We start from the raw sequence: 21,353 nt of genomic DNA, 5'->3' as shown, positions 1-21,353 counted from the left end.
TGGTTTTTCAAGTGTCTGAGCACCTAATAGGATAGTGTGCATTGGGCTTCTGGAGACAGTTTGTAGTAGTCTTTGAATGTACATCTTTTTAAATACTTTCTTTTTGGTCTAGGGAAAGTCATTTGGATGGCATAAAAAGTAGTATTTCCTTTGGAAATGTTGATGTGGATTTCAAAATCTCATGAGAATTTTTATTCCCTCTTGACACTTTCCTTCAGGCAACAAGATCATATAAAAACCCAAATATGATGATTAACTCATTTTGTGGCAATATGGGTAATAAGAAAGAAATAATTTAAAATGCACAAATAAGGAACTAAAATTCTAAAATAAGTTAGGTAATGAAATCATTTACAAGAGTAGCTTCAGAATGAGGAAAAACAAACCATAGACTCTGATTTAGAGTCACATACATTCAGAGAGGCATGCTTGTGCTCAGATCAGCATTGCACTGGGCCAGTTAAATGTTAAAACTCAGATCACTTTGTCACACATGCCTGTATTTCTTTAAGGTATTGTTCTTATATGGAAAGTAAATATCTGTATTTAAAGTAAATATCTGTATATATATCCATTTGTGTAATTAACCACTCATGCATCTTCTCTTCTTGATTTATTCTCCCCCTTGAGACTTCTCTCTTCTGAAAACTCCAATATTTGATTGCAGTTGGTAGTTGTGGAAAAAGTAGGAAACAGATCTATTTAAAATAATACCTTCAAAGTTGGCTTCTCAACACTCCTTTCTTTTGTTTTTGTTTCAATAAAAAGAACTTAAAATATTTAAGCCAGTGGAAAATATGCACTTTAACCACACATAAGCTTTGGATTGAAAATGTCGTAATTATTTTATTAATTATTTATTGTATATGTTTGTGTGTGAGCATGTATGTGCTGTGTACATGCGAGTATGTTTGGCAACTTCCTTACCTTCCACCAGTTAGGTTGAAGGATTGAACTCAGGGTGTCAGGTTATCACACTAGATGTGGCTACCCGTTGGGCTAAGATGCCAGACTCCAAGTTGTTTATTCCTTAAGAGAAACAAATTGCATCAAAATGTATCAACCAGTTCAATGGGATGGGATGGAAATGTCTATATGGGTTGTTTGGACTCCATATGTATTCTAAACTACACCTGCCTGTACTGCAAAGATCTTAATGGTAACTTTGTAATTGAGCTTCATAAAGATTGCTATGTCACAGTCCTTAGAGTTTCAGGTAAATCATGGGCATCAGTTAGAAACTTTTAGTTTACTGTATCTTAAATGAAATAATTGATAACAGTAGATTATCTCTGGAAACATACCAAGAAAACAAAAACCAAATTGCACAATAAACATGGCTTTGTGTTGTTTTTTTAACACAATCCTCCTGAGATTAGCAGTTACACAATATGGGGATATAATCCCTATGGTCTCTCATAAAAATAAATTCTACCTACACTTTATGATGTCATTTGGCATGGTAGAACCTTACAACGCCAACACCAATAAGAAGCTTTCTTTCCTAGATAGCCATTCTAGTCACAATATCTGAAAAGGCTCACTAAAGTTTAAAAGGATATCCTAGGTGTTTTTGATGTCTGCGAATCTTACTTGTCTAATCATTAACATATCCTACTTAAGCCAAAACCAGATTGTTATGTAAATAAATATTAAGTGAGTGGCTTTAAAATACTTTTTATTTCTGTTGAATACTTAAATGGACCATTGAGATAACTGCAGAGATCTGAAAATCAGAAAATGATATTTTCTAATTTAAATTTGTTTTATAATTGAAACACTTTCATATGTCGATTGTAAAACAGCTGCTTGTGTGATTTCAGCCTAACAAGTCTCATCTGTACTACCTGTAACCTCTTCCTCTGTAGCCTGACATGGCCATCTTGCTAGGAGGAAGTGATCTAACCTCCGAAAGCTACTAACATGCACTCCCGGCATACTCAGGTAATCAAGATAATTTCTTCTCAAGTCTCTAATGGAGTTGAAGACCAGGTAGCTTAGTTGTTTAGGGGTTAAGATGTTTCCGGGTCTAGATAGATGTTTTAAGTTGATAATGACAAGATGTAATGGAGATTGATTTACATTCAGAATTTTAGATGCACCAAGATAGGAAAGATGTTTTCCTCAAGGCTGCCAAGTACAAACAGCCAAAGCACTAAGAAGGTAACATTTATATAATTCCTGATTGTGTCATGGTTCTTCTTGCCATAGGTAGTCTATTGTATATAAGAGTAATAATATAAATGTATATGTTAAAAATTTTTAAATGTTTAATTATGTAAAATATTCTGAAAAATTTAAAAAGCCACTTGTGTGCATTACTAGGTAAAAATTGAAAATCTTAATTTAGATGCCTTTTTTATACAATTTTCTGTGAAAAGAAAACAAGACCCACAACAGAAATGTGCACCCACCTGAGTGGGTTGTTCACCCACCTGAATGGGTTGTTCACCAACCTGAATGGGTTGTTTACCCACCTGCATGGGTTGTTCGTCTCACCAACATTTAGCTGTTTCTGCTCTCTTATTAGCACACTGATAGTGGTAGAGTACCATTGCTGAGGTCGCCCGTGGCTGCTGACCTCGTCCATAAATGTCTAACTCTGAGCTCATGAAGAACGGAAGCCTGCCCCTCTGCACTGAGTTTACGTTGGTGGCCTTTTCTTCTCTGGCAGAGCTGCAACTTGTCCTCTTCTTCGTGTTCCTGGCCATCTACTTGTTTACCTTGGGAGGAAACTTCATCATCATCCGTGTGATCTGGGCCACCCCTTCCCTGCACACTCCCATGTACTTCTTCCTGACCAACCTCTCCTTTCTGGAGATGTGCTACATCAGCAGTGTGGTGCCTCAGATGCTGGTGCACCTGCTGGTGCAGCCCAAGACCATAAGCGTGGGGGGCTGTGCAGCTCAGATGTATGTATTCACCATCTTGGGGCTGACAGAATGCTGCCTTCTGGCAGCCATGGCTTACGATCGCTTTGTGGCTATTTGCTACCCACTGCATTACACTCTGCAGATGGGCCCTTCTGTCTGTTTGAAGTTGGCTGGGGCCTCTTGGATGACTGGGATCCTGGTAGAGTCAGCTCAGACCACCTGGATCTTCACTCTTCCCTTCTGTGGAGCAGGAACGATTCAGCACTTTTTTTGTGACATCATGCCTGTGGTGAAGCTAGCTTGTGTGGATACTTCCCAGAATGAAATTGTGATATTTGTTGTTTCCCTGATCTTCATTATGAGTCCCTGTGTCTTCATTCTGTGCTCTTATATCCGCATTATTCTAACCATCTTGAGAATGCCCTCAGCAGCGGGAAGACACAAAGCTTTCTCTACCTGCTCTTCTCATATCCTGGTCGTTTCTCTTTTCTATGGTACTGCCTTGTTCACTTACATGCAGCCCAAGAGTTCGCACACTCCAGACACTGACAAGGCTACTGCTCTCATGTACACTGTGGTCACCCCTGCTCTGAATCCTGTTATCTACACTTTGAGGAACAAGGAAGTGAAAGAAGCCTTTCAAAGGGTGACACAGAGGAAACTTCTTAGACAAATAGACTAGGTCAGCCCCAGCCACTGATGCGTTTGCCACTGGGCAGAGTTTATCCAAAATGTTTTTTGTTTTCATTTCACATTGTTATTGAAGACACTTATCTATACTTTATAATTCTCAATGTAAACAACTAAAACATAACATATAGTAGGATTATTTATTTGTTTAATCATTAATTTATTCAAAACCTTTTCTATTGTATTTGGAATTGAACTCAAGTCTAAGAAAGTGTACTGCTGATATAAGTGAGTATATACCATTTGAGTCTTTCTGCTTCTGGGTTAACTCACTCATTATGATCATTTCTAGCTCAATCCATTTATCCACAAACTTCAGGAATTCCTTGTTTTTAATAGCTGAATAGTATTCCCTAGTGTATATGTACCACAGTTTCTTTATCCATTCTTCTATTGAGGGACACTTAGGCTGTTTCCATGTTCTGGCTATTATGAATAAGGCTGCTATGAGGGGCATGTCCCACGAAAGCCTTCACTTACCAGGAAACTGAGACAGAGGGGAGGACATTCTAGTGGGACTCTAGATGAGAGAATCATGGGAGAATGGCAAAGTAGAAGGATCCAGAGGGTCCTAGAAGCCTACAAGTAGAACATTATGATAGGCAGATTTGGGCCCAGGGGTCCCGCTCAATCTAAGGCACCAGCCAAGGACAATACAGGCGGTAAACCTTAAACCCCTACCCAGATCTAGACAATGGACAGAACACTCTCCACAGTAGAGTGGAGAATGGGATATTACTTTCTCACATACTCTGGTGCCTCACCTTTGACCATGTCCCCTGGAGGGGGAGACCTGGTGGCACTCAGAGGAAGGACAGCAGGTTACCAAGAAGAGACTTGATACCCTATGAGCATATGTATACAGGGGGAGGTAATCCCCTTCAGGAACAGTCATAGGGGAGGGGAATAAGGCGAAAATGGGAGGGAGGGAAGAATGGGAGGATACAAGGGATGGGATAACCATTGAGATGTAACAAGAATAAATTAATAAAGGAGAAAAAAAGAAAGTGTACTGCTATCTAACTAGATATATTCCCTTTTTAATTTTTAATTTGAACTTTCAGACAAGCCTTGAGATTACTCTATAGCCTATTTAGTTCTTGGATCCATGGTTTTCCTACCTCAGTCTCTTGAAAATCTGGGGTTACTAGCAGCACTAAATCTGGTTTATTCAAATTTTCAACTTTGCATCAGTGTGTCATGGCTACCACCATTTTCTAAAATTGTTAGAAGTAGTTAGTCATGGAGCAGAAATATTTTTTAAAAAGTAGTAGTAGTAGTAGTAGTAGTAGAAGAAGAAGAAGAGTAAGAAGAAGAAAAAGAAAAAGAATCCAGTAATGTATTTCCCTTTAGATCTAGTAGAGATATAGAGTCCATGCCTCATGCCAAGAATATTTGTTTAAAGCTTGATCCTAGAAGGTTAAGAAATCTCATGTCATTGCTTGTTCACTGTTGTCAAGTGCAGATTTATAGAAATAGCCATGGATTACTATAAGTGTAAAGTTTTGGATTTGAACCTTAGATATCGTAAATTGAATTGGAGGGATACGTTGTGAGTAAAAAATAGAAATAAACTAAACTAACATAATTGATATACTTGTATTTGATATTCACAATATTAAATAAGATGAAGAACACATATGTATGATAAAGAATTGGTTGTGTAGCCATTATTTTTGGTTGTCAACTAGACGACATCTGAGGTTAACCAGAAACAAGCCTGTGAGGCATTTTGGGGTGGTTTGTTTTTGTTTTTTTAATTAGCTGGGGCAGGAAGACCTAGCTTAAATCCAGATCACTTCAAGTTGGAATACCCACCTTTACTCATATACATTCTTATGATGGATTGTTTAAAGGACTAGAAGAAGGAAGCTTTAGCTTTTTGCCTCTTTCCCTGACTCTCCTTACAAATTCATTTCTTCACTGGCATTAGAACCCAACTCTTTGTGATAACAGCAGACCAAAGACCAGGTGAGACATCCAGCCTTATAGACTGAATAAGTACTAGATTCTTGGACTTTCCCTTGAGAGAAAGGTTTTTGGATAGGTTGGACCAGAGCCTAAAAGACACTCTTATAAATCAAATATATAACTGGATGGAGACCACAAATTTAGATTCTCCCCCTTCCCCCCTGTCACCTTCATCATATCTGTCTGTGGGTCTCTGCACCTTCTCCCATCTGTTGCGGGAGGAAGCCTCTCTGATGATGATTGGGAAAGGCACCAACCCGTGAGTAAAACAGAATACCATTAGGAATCATTTCCTTTGATTTGTTCTCAGTTGTGTGTGGCATATCCTAGGCTCCTGGCCATCCAGGTTGTGTGGGTCATAGGCTCTTTCTTGTAGTGCAGGCCTCACCTTAAGCCAAACGTTGTTGGCCACTCCCACAAGCTCTGTGCCATCATTGCCCCAGCAAACCCAGCAGGCAAGACAGATTGTAGGTAAAGGGGTTTTGTGGCTGGGTTAGTGTCCAGGTTTCTCTTTCTGTAGCCTTCAGAGTGCCTTCGCCTGCCAAAGAGCCTAGAATGTAAGGGGGAAGGTTCCAAGTCTGAACCAGCTTGGCTTCTCTATCCTCGATGATCTGTGAGGAACCTCTCAGAGTCTGTTCTATTTCCCCTCCCCAGGGAGCTCATGCTCCCCTATAACTCTTCTCTTTCCCTAACCTCTCAGGCTCTGTGGATTGCAGCCTAACAGCTAATGCTCACTCACAAGTGCACACAACATTTGTCTTTCCAGTCTGGGTTACACCACTCAAGATAATTTTTTTCTAGTTGTACCCCTTTGTCTGCAAATTTCACATGTACCATATTTTTAAATGTATACTTCAGTTGAGAGACACCTAGGTTGTTTATAGGTTTTTGTCCTTTATGAATGATGCTGCAGTGAACATAGTAGACCATGTGTCCTTATGGTAGGATAGAACAACCTTTGGGTATATGCAGAAGAGTGGCAGAGCTGGGTCTTGAGGTAGATCAATTAGATTCCCCATTTTCTGCGGAACTCACACACTGACCTCTAAAGTGGCTGTACAAGTTTGCACTCCTAATCCAATAGAGGAATGTCCTCTTTGCTTTACATATGCACCAGCGTTAGCTGTCACTTTTTTGTGTGTCATTCTGACAAGTGTAAAATGAAATCTCAAAGTAGTTTTAATTTGTATTTCCCTGATGACTCAGGATGTTGAACATTTCTTACGTCTTTCTCAGCCATTTGAAATTTCTCTATTGAGAACTCTGTTTTTAAAAATGCAGATTGTCTAGGGAGTACATTTGGATAACATAAAAGTGCTGATTTCTGGGGAAATGTTGTTATGAGTCTCAAATCCTCATGAGAATTTTTATTATCTCTTTAAGTATTGATTCAGGAAGTGAGCACATGAAGACTCCCCAAGATTAGGATGGATTCATTGCATATGGCACTATGGGCAGTAGGTAGAAAATTACTCAATTCATAGACCACATTACTACAGTAAAAAGAGGATTTTAAAAAAATCTCATTGGAAAACAGTACCTAACAAAATTGTTTACAAGGTTGTTTTAATAGGTGAGAAAAACACATCATGTATTGTGGTATAAAGTCAGGTGCATTCAAAGAGGAGTTCAGTGTCTGTGTTCATATCAGTCACCTGATTGAACAGTTTAGTATAAAGATACTGGTCCAAGTACAACTGTGTTTATATATCTGCCTTTTTATGGTGTGTGTGTGTGTGTGTGTGTGTGTGTGTGTGTGTGGGTGTGTGTGTGGTGTGTATGTAGTTGTTTCTGATAACTTGTAGTGCTTTTTAGACTTTTTACAGTTAATTGGGGTTCATAATTATAAAAACATTTGCAAAAGTTAAACAATATTTTCTACTAGGTACATTAAGTTAATTTTTAAAATTTTTCTATGAAAAGGTTGATATGTTTTCATCACCTTTAAACTATAATTCAGAGAAAATAAGATGAATACAACCTTTGACTGTTGATAATTACAACTAAAACCTTTTTCCATTTCAAATTAATCTGATACTCATAACGGGTGATACAACTAAGTGCAAGTTCATTCATGCGTTTGGCTTCAACGTGAATTCTACTCTTTTCATAATATTCTGTGGAATCATTGGTACGTGTGATTGAAGTTGCACAAATGATCTTAAGTAATAATACTGTGATTTCTGGGGTTTAGATATATGAATTCCTACATTTTTGGACATTATGATAATCTGTGAAAACAAGGGAAACTTGTAAGAGATGCTTTCATGACTCTCTGTATGTAAGGGAGTGTCCAATAACAGTGACGATTTTCTGTGCCCCGTCTGCCGACTGTGAGATCATCCATGCTTCCAAGTAGACTGTGGCTTTGTCCTGCACTTTGCCTCAGTTCTCCTCACTATCATGGGATTTCTGCTTCTCATTCTAAGACCTGTCATAGAACCCAAATAGTTCCTGCAAACATTTCTTTTTATTTTCTGAGACAGGGTTTCTCTGTGTAGCCTAGGCTGTCCTGGACTCACTCTGTAGAGCACGCTGGCCTCAAACTCACAGAGATCCACCCTTTGCCTCCCTGAGTGCTGGGATTACAGGTGTGTGCCACCATGCCAGCCTCTGCAAACATTTCTTAATATTATTTGAAACAAGTGTGGTTTTTCTTTGCACTTGATATCTTATTTTATTTATCTGCAACCTCTCCTAGGAATAACATATACATTAGAGGGGTAGTAAATAATCACCATAATATCCTTAAGGCAAAAATAATACCTTAGAACGCCATGTACTTCATGAAAATGTAAGCATCTGTGTGTCTGATGATGAAGATCCTAGGTAAGACGTTTCCCAATAGATAGATTTTACTACTTTTATACTAGATGCCCAACATAAAGGCCACATAAATCTAAGCAATTTTGTTTATTAATAGTGCCATTTCAATATATTTAGTTATCTACTTCTACTTGCTAATATCTTTCCTCATAGTTTCCCATCTCTTTTCCCTTCTCCTGTGCCCCTGACATTCTGTCTTACCACCAAGCCCACAGTCTTATGTATGCTAGTCATGCACTCTGACACTGAGCTATATCCTGAATTTCTTAACTTTTCAATTTTTTTCCTCCTTTATTAATTTATTCTTGTTACATCTCAATGGTTATCCCATCCCTTGTATCCTCCCATTCTTCCCTCCCTCCCAATTTCCCCTTATTCCCCTCCCCTATGACTGTTCCTGAGGGGGATTACCTCCCCCTGTATATGATCACAGGGTATCAAGTCTCTTCTTGGTAACCTGCTGTCCTTTCTTAACTTTTCATTAACTTGAGATTTTAATATTACTGTGAGGAAAATACATATCCACTAAAAATGAGTAAAATTTGAGTCATTATTTGATTGCTTCAATGTGCTTTTTAAATTTACCAAATAATCCTCCTCTTTTGCAGGTCATGTATTCATATTGTGAATCTCTTCATAAGATGAACCAGAAAAATGTAAGCTTTAGAGGTAAACAAAAAAGAAGCTTAAAGGTTTTAAATATCACATTTGCATCATATACATTATGAATTTATGAATTTTAAACTATGAACATTGTGACTTTAAAATTTTACTCTTCACACTCATTTCCCATTTCTAAATACCCTATATCTTATATTTCTACAAAGTTTTCTATCCTCTCACTTTACACAACTTTCTAAAACTGTATTCACATGTTCCTCCTTGTCCAGTGTACCTGTAACTGTAATTTTCTTGAAACCACAGTGGTTTACTATAGACACTGATAATATCAAACTGTTGCTAAAGAACTGGTATTGGAAGAATAAGTCAGCAAAACATAGAGTGACAACAGAAATCAAAGTAATGAAAATAGTAATAGAAACTGTAGATAAAATTACTTCAATTATTTAATTCAATAGAAACTCTAAAAATTACCTCAATAATTCATTCTCAATTTTGAAATTACATCTTCCCCTTGAAAATAGGGAGTTCAAAATTAGATATTTCAGCTAGATGAGTTTTTAAAACTGGAAAGGTATATTGACCCTGGGAAGAATCTCTCTCTCTCTCTCTCTCTCTCTCTCTCTCTCTCTCTCTCTCTCTCTCCCTTGCTCTCTCGCTTCTCTTCTCTTCTCTTTTTATCCTTTCCCTTCTTTTTCAATATAGACTTCTATATTCCAAGATAATAACGTCACTGGATTTCTTTGAAAATAATTAATATTGTATTCAATTAAGCTTCCTTAAGAGAATGGCAAATATGACCATGTTGTATGCTCAAGAAACAAAATAGCTTTTCTGTCTTCTTGTGTCTTTAATTTCCCGATAATATAGTCACCTAAAAGAGATAAACAGATAACACCCTTATATAAGTTATTCACAAGTATAATTATAAAGTAACACTTTGTTTTCTGCTTAGATGCATTAACCAACAAACTACTATTTTCCTGGCATAGACCTCCTTAGATCATGGATTAGTAATGTTCTGTCTAAATCTTCGCTTTGGCAATGCTGATGGTATCTTTCATCAAGATGTGTCACTAGTATAGTTCTGTAGTGAAAACCTCTTCCTAAACCCTTCTCTCTTCATCTTGGACCAGCTAAGAGTCAGAGCATCACAATGAAGAACCATACGAGGGTGACAGTTTTCATCCTGGCAGGCTTGACTGATGACCCACAGTGGAAAGTTGTGTTATTCATCTTCCTGCTTCTTACCTACATGCTCAGCGTCACAGGCAATCTGACCATCATAACCCTCACCCTGGTGGATGCTCACCTGAAGACCCCCATGTATTTTTTCCTTCGGAATTTTTCCTTCTTAGAGATTTCCTACACTACTACATGTATTCCCAAATTGCTTGTTACTATGGCAACCGGGGATAAGACCATTTCTTATGGCAACTGTTTGACTCAAGTGTTTTTTGCTTTCCTGTTTGGAGCATCAGAATTTTACTTGCTGGCAGCCATGTCCTATGACCGATATGTAGCCATCTGCAAGCCCCTGCACTACATGACCATCATGAGCAATAAAGTCTGTGTGCAGCTGGTCCTCAGTTGTTGGCTTGCTGGATTTTTTGTCATCTTTCCACCGCTCCTGTTAGGCTTGGATCTTGACTTCTGTGCCTCCAACATTGTTGACCACTTCTACTGTGACACCACTCCTCTCCTGCAGCTTTCCTGCACAGACACACAGCTCCTGGAGATGATGGGATTTGTCTCAGCTTTGGTGACACTCTTACTCACGTTGGTCATGGTGATCATATCCTACACCTACATTGCCCTGACAATTCTAAAAATCCCTTCAGCCAGTCAGAGGAAGAAGGCTTTCTCTACATGTTCTTCTCACATGATCGTGATATCCCTCTCATATGGCAGCTGCATCTTCATGTATGTTAAACCGTCAGTCAAGCAGAGAGTGTCTATTTCCAAGGGAATTTCTGTGCTCAATACCTCAGTGGCTCCACTTCTGAATCCTTTTATCTACACCTTGAGGAATCAGCAAGTGAAAAAGGCATTCACTAATATGATGCAACGGATTGCATCTTTCTCTAAGAAATGACTGTTCTGTTTAATTATATGAAGGAAATGAGGAAAGGAGATTTTAATAACACCAGTTGACCCTGAGATAAGTCCGGGTCCATTTCCTCTCCTTGTATTGTTACTCATGTTCACAACTCCAAATAGAATTGTGCAAACTGAGCAGGTGATACTTGATGCCTTTAGGAATATATGTATTTGTGTGTGTATTTGTGTATATATGTGATATATGCATATATGTTTATGTGTATGTATATGATGTATATGTACAGTATTAGAGGCCATAAGATTTAAAGAGAGCAAGAGAGGTATATGGGAAAATATGGAGGGAAGAAACAGACATGCTAATCACTAATATAAGGTAAACCTGGAGCTACATTGAAATATCTGACTGTAAATAAAATACTTATTTTTTTACAATAAAAAGATAAGATACGTCTCAACATAAACCTTTTATTTGTAAATATCTCAAAGTAATGGTATCTTCAATATTTTTACTATATCAAATAATTTTTTACACTATTTAACTTTTGTATTACATTTATTTGTGTGTGTGTGTGCGTGTGCATTCTACATCAGAGGAAAACCTGTGGTAGTTAGTTTTGTACATCCACTGTTACGTTCTCAGGGACCAAACTCTTGTTGTCAGGTTTAACAACAAGTTTCTCAGTAAATGTTACTTTTATTTCCTTTTTTCCTAGTTTTTTTTCCTGAACTCTGAATGGCTGGTTCAACTCAGTTGTTCTGGCTTAAAACTCCTCTCCAAGTTGACTGATTCAAACTGGCTCCTCTCTGAATTGTTACATATACTGAACTCAGCTCAACTCAGCTCAGCTCAAATGCACTCAGCTGAACTCTTCTCTCATTGCACTGTTCTTAAGCATCATCTCTTTTCCTGCCTGCTCTCAAGTATAGCCTGTCTCTGACTCATTCTGTCAAATCCGTTTCTGATTTGTCACTTTGTCTGCCCCCCAATTAGACGTCCCTTGTGTTTGATTAAATGTGTGTACTCACTGTGTTACTGTCTTCCAGCCAGAGAGATTAAAAGTGAATACTAAGGGCGTGTTTGTGTTGCAGCTAATATAAACAGACTTTGGGTGTGATCCCTTGCCAGAGTAGCCATGTGGTTGGATTAAAATCTCTCTACATCTATGTATTAGGTATAACATGTTGTTAAAACTTTATACCAGGCATCATTTCTCTCTTCTTCTTCTTCTTCTTCTTCTTCTTCTTCTTCTTCTTCTTCTTCTTCTTCTTCTTCTTCTTCATTACTGCTTGTGCATCTGTGGGTGTGTCTTGTGTGCACAAGTATATCAGTGTCTCCATCACTTTCTACCTTATTACCTGACTCAAGGTCTCATAATTCATCTAAAGTGATGCTAGTGTTCAGCAAGCCCCCAGGAGCCTCCTGTCTCCATACCCCCCACAGTCTGAGGTTATAGGCACATGTGATGGCACCAAGATTTTTACATAGGTACTGGGAACTTAAACTCAAGCTTTAGGATACTAGTATAGCAGGGCTTTTGTCTACTGAACCTTAGTCTCTATTAGCTCTTATTTTATACATTAAATATATTTGATCTGCCAGGGTGTTATTATTAATCTCTTTGCTGTATTGTAATTATTATATAAGGCTTATAAAACTGTATCTTAAATAAAAGATCTCCATATAATCTTTATTCATGATTTCTAGATTCTTCCATGAGTGTATATACAACAATTTCTCTAAATTTTCAAAATCCAAAGGTTTTTATGTTTATACTCCTTTTCCTCTTATGATGACTAACAAAAATGAATAAACAAGCACTAAAGCAGTGATAAATATGTGACAGATACTATAACAATTAATAAAACTGAATAAACTTTGAGTTTAGGTGTACATTGATCATTGAAGAGTACAAAGCGACTGTCTACAGACTGGGAAAAGATCTTCACTAACCCCACATCTGACAAAGGTCTAATATCCAAAATATATAAAGAACTCAAGAAATTAAATACCACCAAACCAAATAACCCAATCGAGAAATGGGGCATGGAACTAAACAGAGAATTCTCAACAGAGGAATATCAAATGGCTGAGAAACACTTAAAGAAATGCTCAACCTCCTTAACCATCAGGGAAATGCAAATCAAAACAACGCTGAGATACCATCTTACACCCATCAGAATGGCTAAGATCAAAAATTCAAGCGACACCACATGCTGACGAGGATGTGGGGAGAGAGGAACACTCCTTCATTGCTGGTGGGAATGCAAACTAGTACAACCACTTTGGAAATCTATCTGGTGCTATCTCAGAAAAATGGGAATAGGGCTTCCTCAGGACCCAGCTATTCCACTCCTTGGAATATACCCAGAAGATGCTCCAGCACACAGCAAGAAAATTTGCTCAACCATGTTCATAGCAGCCCTATTCATAATAGCCAGAACATGGAAACAGCCTAAGTGTCCCTCAGTAGAAGAATGGATAAAGAAACTGTGGTACATATACACTATGGAATACTATTCAGCTATTAAAAACAAGGAATTCCCAAAATTTGTGGATAAATGGATTGAGCTAGAAATGATCATAATGAGTGAGTTAACTCAGAAGCAGAAAGACTCAAATGGTATATATTCACTTATATCTGCATATTAGCCCAATGGGCATGTCCCACGAAAGCCTTCACTTACCAGGAAACAGAGACAGCGGAGAGGACATTCTAGTGGGACTCTAGATGTGAGATTTATGAGAGAAAGGCAAAGTAGAAGGACCCAGAGGGTCCTAGGAGCCTACAAGTAGAACATTATGATAGGCAGATTTGGGCACAGGGGTCCCACTCAAACTAGGCACCAGACAAGGACAATACAGGCGGTAAACCTTAAACCCCACCCAGATCTAGACATTGGACAGAACACTCTCCACAGTAAAGTGGAGAGTGGGATATTACGTTCTCACACACTCTGGTGCCTCACCTCTGACCATGTCCCCTGGATGGGGAGACCTGATGGCACTCAGAGGAAGGACAGCAGGTTACCAAGAAGAGACTTGATACCCTATGATCATATAGAGGGGGAGGTAATCCCCCTCAGGAACTGTCATAGGGGAGGGGAATAAGGGGAAAATGGGAGGGAGGGAAGAATGGGAGGATACAAGGGATGGGATAACCATTGAGATGTAATAAGAATAAATTAATAAAAAAAAAAAAGAAAAAAGAAAAAAGAAAAAAGAAAAAAAAAAAAAAAAAAAAGAAAACGTCCCCAAATTAGGGCTGGCAAGATGACTCAGGAGATAAATGTTCCCCACTGTAAAAGAGAATGTATTCCTGCAAGTTGTCCTCTGGCCTTCACATTCTGGGGTACCCATGCACACTAAACAATTAATCATACAAATGATTCCAAACTTCACTTCTAAATCACAATTTGTGCAGTTTCGTTTGACTCATTGATTTAGAAGACTATAGCTTTTGAAAAAGCAAATAGGAATACTCAGGCACTGTCACCTTAGTGATAGAGTCACACACTGGGAACACAGACACTCAAAGTAATTATTCCTCAAGTGGCTTTAATTTGACATTATCTACAAAGTAATAATTGTCATACGATACAATATTACTACTTAACACTTGCTATAGCACTTCTACAATGGTCTTACAATGTCTTTTTTATTTTGGTGCGTGTGGTTGGGAGTGATGCATGTGTGTTCACATGCAGAAGCCCATGCAGGTATGCATGGAGGCCAGAGGCTAACATCAAAGTGTCTTCCCTTGATGACTTGACCAAAAATTTGGCATACAATTTCTTTTTGTATCTGTAGCTCCCTGTGTTTGCTTGGTTGGCTGGTCCCTAGGTAAAGTCTCAGGATCAGCATCTCTAAGTTACAGACACACTGTATCCCTGTGTTTGGTTGGCTGGCTGGCCACTGGGTGAGGTCTCAGGACCAGCATCCCTAGGTTACAGACACACTGTATCCCTGCGTTTGCTTGGTTGGCTGGTCACTGGGTGAGGTCTCAGGATCATCATCCCTAGGTTACAGAAACACTGTATCCAGCCTTTGTGTGTGCTTTGGGGAACCAAACTCATGTCTTGATGCTTTCATAGCAGGCACTTTGCCCATGGTGCCACACTAAAGTCCCCAAAGTGGTTATTTTTATTGTAGTAATTTATACCATTATACTTGTAAAAATGAACATTTTAGAAACAAAAAATCATGCTATTATAGTCCTTAATGGCCTGATAATCACTATACAACCTAGGTTTGGCTGATACTTGTGACAACACTCTTGCCACAGGGTTTTAAGAAGAGCTTTTACTTTTATTGTTTTACTATGTAAATAATCTGACTTCAACTTGCCATCTTCCCTACTCAGCTCCCTAGCACAATGCTCATACATTCTGGCTAATAGACTTATTTTTATTCAGTGATAAATATAAAAGGCAGATTGGCTTTTTTTAAAAGTTGTTTTCATGTTTTTAAATTATTCTTCCTTTTCCTCAGGGACATTGTCCCCTTAGATTTCCTGTAGAGGCCACTGTAGTGTTTAAATAGCTGGGAACTGTTATTATCTGGTTTCTAGATGATTTCTGCTGTCATAATTTTATAAAATTGTGAAGTAAAATTAGTTGGACGTATATGTATTACCTCATAATTCCTCTGGTAGTATAAAAATGTTTTAAAATAATTTCTTGTTGTCTAAGGTATGAGCTTAAATGCTCAGAGATATGATTCAGAGTAAATTTTGCTTTGTTTGCCAAAATTCACATGTTAATACTCTGTTTTTAGTTAGCCTGAAGGAATCTTTTATATTAATTTTCATGTCCACAATGTTAAATATTGCTTTCATTGAGTATATTTTCCTTTTAGTTTGATTGTTCATACACTCAAGAAAAGATGATGCTACATGTTCTGTTAATGGTAAGTGAAATAATAAAATTAGTTTTCTTTAAAACATTTAAGAATAATTTTTAATAACAAAAATTAAAATAAAAAGACAACATGAAGTTTAGAGAGGTGAAGGTGAGGGACACTGAGGTGAGGTAGAAGAAGGCAGTGGTGAATGGATATGATCAATATACATTGTATAAATGCATGATATTTGCAAAGACACATGCATGGCATTACTGTTTAAACATTAAAGAATTATATACACAAAGGAACTTAATCAAAATGTAAAAGATCAGGTCATAAAATTTTGATTTTCAAATAATTCCTCACCTATGATATAAGTCACAAAATAAAGGCTAGACTCTGCTTCACAAACTTGCATCTAGGTTTCTAGTTTTGCAGTTTAAACAAGAAATCACACTAGAGAATTATGGAGAAAATTGCAGTCCTTCTGTTGGCTAATCAGTGAAGACCTAGGCAGTGTAGAGGTCATGCAAACATGAAAAGTTAAATAAAGGTTTTTTCCAAAGAGCATCAGCCAATCATGTTTTAGTACATTGTTAAAATAGAAGGGAATGTTGGAATGTTGACTGTGATCAATGTATTTTGAGCAAGTATAGCTCATTGATAATTTCTAATTGTCAAATTCAGTTTTGCTGAAAAGGAAGATAAATATATCAGCAAAGAGGAAACTACCAAATGAAGACAGGGTCAAGGAATGAGGTAACTATCTGAATCATTTTTAGAACTCTATTTTGCATGTAGCATCTGTGTAATTTCTACTAGACACAAGTAGCCTTCCCATGCTCTGGATCTTTTAGTATTTTTGTCCCTATTCAGAGAAATTCTCTGTGCCTTACTTGTAAGGGTTGTGTTGTATGTGTATCCATGGGGAGGGGGATGTGTGGAAATGCCATGGTCAGTTGTGCTCTGTATTTTGACCAGTTGTGGTTTTCTGTGATGGTATCGATCCATTGCAAATAGAAGTGTCCTTGATAATGGATGACAGATACAATTACCTATGGGTAGAAGGATAAGATTTGCATGCAGTTAGTAACCATGTGTGTCTAGTAATGTGGCTGTAGTACATTCTCTTCTAAGATCTATGACATCCTTCCTGTTGAGTAAGCCTTTAAGTCCAATTACAGAACTGTTGGTTACCTCTAAGACAGGAAAGCCACTATTATCTCTTTAGGAGTATACTGCATGGTGAGTCATTGTTGATAGATCAGGTTCATGGGACTCAAAGTTGGATACGCTAATGATTGCTTCCCCCCTACATGTTAGTTTTCAAAAATAATAAAAGGGAAGGGTACCATGAATTTTAGAGGAAGCAAGAGAGGTGTATGGGAAGTGGGAAACATTTAAAACATAAGAAAGATTATCTGTATTCAGCAACGCAATAACAAAAAAATCCTAAAACAGAAAAAAATTTGATTGATAAAACATAATAAAAGAGCTGATTGATAAAGCATAATAAAATATAACTAAATGTCATAATTTCAAAAGTTAACGTATTATATTTTGAATTTCTTTCATTTCGGTTATGTTTAAGTTTACTTGGAAATAATTTAGTAATTATAGAAACTAATAACCAAAGTTTAATCAGGATAAAATTAAAATGAGACAGAATTTTTTTTTTGCTGAAAGGTAAAATATGGTTGACTGGATTTCTACTAATAATGGAATCAAACTACAGATTAAATTTCACTGCGAGGAAATTTTATTTTTAAGTGTTATCAGTTTTTTTTAGGTTATCAGATTTGTGGACACCTTAGGTATATGAAACTATTAGATATCTATAAAACATTCAATTTATACAAAGTTCTTTTAAATTTTATACCTGAAGTACTGTTGGATATTTTCATTAATTGTGTATTTATTGGTGTTCTTATAGCAAACTATATCATCTAAATAATAAAATCATTTTTAAAACTATTAAACAGCTGGAGTGAGGGCACATGCCTTTAATCCCAGTACTTGGGAGGCAGAGGCAGGCAGATCATTGTGAGTTTGAGGCCAGCCTGGTCTACAAAGCAAGTCCAGGACAGCCAAGGCTAACACAGAAAGAGACCTTGTCTTGTAAAACCAAACCAAAGCAAACCAAAACAAACCAAAACAAGAAAACCTATTAAACAATTTTAGCACTAAATAGTATGATTATATTTTATCTTTTACTTAAGGTCATGGCGTTTAACCTATACATAATATTGACATTCAAGTGTTTTTTTTTTCCTGAGACAGATAATTTTACAATATTAGTTCAGAGAGTGTTTTCTGTCTATTAATGTATCTCTTCAGACTTCTGAAGTGCCCTATAATAATTGTTTCTTCTTAGATAGAACAGAATATTCTAAAGGCTGAATCAAATCAGCAAAAAGTAATAGACAAGTAATTATTTGTTTGATATAAGTAATTTTTAAAGATTTTTTTCTTATTTTAGAGACTACTTAATATTATGCTTAATAAATCATTAGGTTTTAATTTATTGCAGTTATAATATATGTTTTAAACAACTCTTAGTTTTCAATGTATTTATTTCCTTGCTAATCTTGTGATTTACTGTTTTAGCTCTTCAAAATTTTTGTTTATAATGTGTGTGTGCTTGTATATGATGTGTGAGTGTGTATGTGTGTGTATGATATGTAAGTGTGTGTATGATGTGTGAGTGTGTGTATGATGGGTGAGTATGAGTGTGCATGATGTGTGTGTGAGTGTGGGTGTATGTGTGTGTATGATATGTAAGTGTGTGTATGATGTGTGAGTGTGTGTGTATGATGTGTGAGTGTGTGTGTACGATGTATGTGACATGTGAGGTGTGAGTGTGTGTATGATGTGTGAATATGAGTGTGCATGATGTGTGTGTGAGTGTGGGTGTATGTGTGTGTATGATATGTAAGTGTGTATATGATGTCTGAGTGTGTGTGTACAATGTGTGAGTGTGTGTGTATGATATGAGTGTGTATGAGTGTATGATGGGTGAGTATGAGTGTGTATGGTGTGTGTATGATGTGTGAGTGTGTGTATTATATGTGAGTGTGTGTGTATGTGTGTGTATTTGTGTGTGTGTGTGTGTGTGTGTGTGTGTAATGTTTATGAATATATATATGCATGACCCACATATTTGGCCAGAGGAAAACTTTGGAAAATCAGTTTTCTGCTTCCACTTTTGGTTCCCTGGTTCACATTAAAGTCAGCAGATTGTATGGCCAGCATTTTATATTTTTCTCCAAATAATAACACTGGGCCAGTAATTCTTTTATTCAAACTGGCAACTACAGTTTTAACAAAAATGTATATGTCATAGGAATACACATATAAAAACCTGGGGTGGCTAAAACAATCCTGATTAATAAAAGAACTGGTAGAAAGATCACAATCCCAGACTTTAAGTTGTAATATGGATTTATAGCAATAAAACAGGCTAGTATTGGCACAAATACAGACATATAGATCAATGAAATTAAATTTAGTACTCAGATATAAGTCCCTTATATAGATACCTGCCTTTTTTAAATAAAGAAGCCAGAAATGCTCAGTGGAAGAATGACAGCATCTTCAATAAATAGTTCTTCATAAACTGGATGTCACATGCAAAAATGCAAATATATATACCCTGAACAAAGCTCAAATCCAAGTGGATCAAAGACCTCAAAATAAAACCAAATGCACTGAATGTGACAGAAGAGAAAGTGCGAGATAGCCTTGAACTCATTGGCACAGGAAAAGACTTTCTGAAAAGAACAGCATTGGCACTAAGAGCAACAATTAATATGTAGGGTTTCATGAAACCTAAAACTTTCTGAACAGCTAAATACATAGTCATTTGGACAACGTGGAAGCCTACGGAATGGGAAGGTGTTCTTACCAACTATACATCAGAATGAAGGTTACATCCAAAATACATAAAGAACTCAGAAAGCTACATACCACGGAAACAAATAACACAATTTTTAAAAATGGGATACTGAATGTTCAAAAAAAAAAAAAGAAACTGAAAAACACTAAAGTCATCATCAGGGAAATGCAATCAAAACTACTTTAGATACCATCTTATAAAACAAATAACAACTCATGCTGTCAAGAACACATAATAAGGGGAACACTCATCCATTGCTGGTGGGAGTGCAAACTTGTACACCCACTATGAAATTCAGTGTGCCATTTGCTGAGACTAGCTCTACCTCAAGATTCAGCTATACTGTCTTGGATAAACAGGCAAAGAATGCTTCATCCTCCAACAGAGACATTTTCTCAACCATGGCCATTGCTGCTTTATTTATAACAGCTAGAAATTGGAACCAATCCAGATTTCTGTTCCACATGTCAATGAATAAAGAAAGTGTGGTACATTTACATAGTGGCAACTGTTAAACAATGAAAATTTCAGGTAAATAAATAGAACTAGAAAAATTATCCCGAATGAAGTAACCAAGACCCAGAAAGACAAATACAGTACGCATTCACTTATATGTGGATATAAGCTCTTGAATCAATTATAACCAGCTTACAATTCACAGAGCCACAGAGGTTATGTATAGGGTGAGGGACAAGGTTTCTATAGATAGACCTTGCTAGGAGAGGGAAATAGAATAAGTAGTTATGGATGGATTGGGAGGGAATAAACAGGAAGATTAGGTGGGAATGGGAAGGAAAGAGAGGAAAAGAGAGAAAAAGCTAAAAGTAAGGGATTTTGAGGGATAGCAATAATAACTTACTGTAGTACATGCTCCCATATATATTTGAAGGTAATCTAAATGATACCACCCAACAAAAGGAGAGACAAGGCCCCAACTGGACATCTTTTGTCACGAAAGGAAGCTTCTAGTACCAGGAGTGAAATATATCTGACTGATATGTTGGCCAAAGGGGTCTCATGGCGATCCATGAACTACTCAGGCTTTTGTTGGAATGTAGGTGATTCCCCTCAAACTGATGGCAAGACCCCACTGCTAAAGAAAACATCTACATAAGTCACCAAACATGGAGAGGTTGAGCTGGTGGCCATAGAGCTTTCACCCATGCACGATGGCATCTTAGGTACAGGAACTGTGCACCCTACTGAAGGACACACATCAACACCAACTCAGCCACAGTTCTTTATTCTTTATCTGCAGCAGTGTCCTGCCTGCAAGAGATGCTGGCGCAATGGCGGCACAGAGGCTGTGGGTATAACAATCAGCATGTGATTTTACTTAAGGCAGATTTTTACCAGATGGAACCCTTGCACAACTCTGCTTGTTTGACCAAGAACCCAAGAGTAGAAGCCCAGGGACCTAGGCTAATACCACATACTGCTTTTCTACTGAAAGAATGCAACAGTAAAATGACTCCTAATGACGTCCTGCTATGCTCATAAGTCAGCGCCTTGCTCAGAATCATCAGAGACGATTTTCTCAGGCTGCAGATGGAAACAAATACAGACACCCACAGCC

The 21,353-nt window shown here is 37.3% G+C and overlaps 3 protein-coding genes across 3 annotated transcripts in view; 2 read left to right on the top strand and 1 right to left on the bottom strand.

The window, feature by feature from the left end:
• LOC311585490 (olfactory receptor 6C74-like) overlaps positions 1-21,353 on the bottom strand; it is a gene marked incomplete at both ends in the record, with an annotated part of 128,373 nt that overhangs the window by 95,778 nt on the left and 11,242 nt on the right. The window lies entirely within an intron of this gene.
• Positions 2,593-3,555, top strand: LOC311585463 (olfactory receptor 10C1-like; the record flags this gene model as incomplete). Its single annotated transcript, XM_084760680.1, has 1 exon — positions 2,593-3,555. The coding sequence occupies one exon, from the start codon at positions 2,593-2,595 to the stop codon at positions 3,553-3,555; it is 963 nt and encodes a 320-aa protein (XP_084616806.1).
• Positions 10,138-11,076, top strand: LOC311585479 (olfactory receptor 6C74-like; the record flags this gene model as incomplete). Its single annotated transcript, XM_084760699.1, has 1 exon — positions 10,138-11,076. One exon carries the CDS (start codon positions 10,138-10,140, stop codon positions 11,074-11,076), a length of 939 nt encoding a protein of 312 aa, XP_084616825.1.

Source organism: Acomys minous, assembly GCF_964271855.1.
Source record: "Acomys minous genome assembly, chromosome: 15".
In the NCBI taxonomy this organism is placed as follows: Eukaryota; Metazoa; Chordata; class Mammalia; order Rodentia; family Muridae; genus Acomys; species Acomys minous.
The sequence above is the reverse complement of the archived record's forward strand: the minus strand, read 5'-3'. Positions and strand labels throughout refer to the sequence as shown.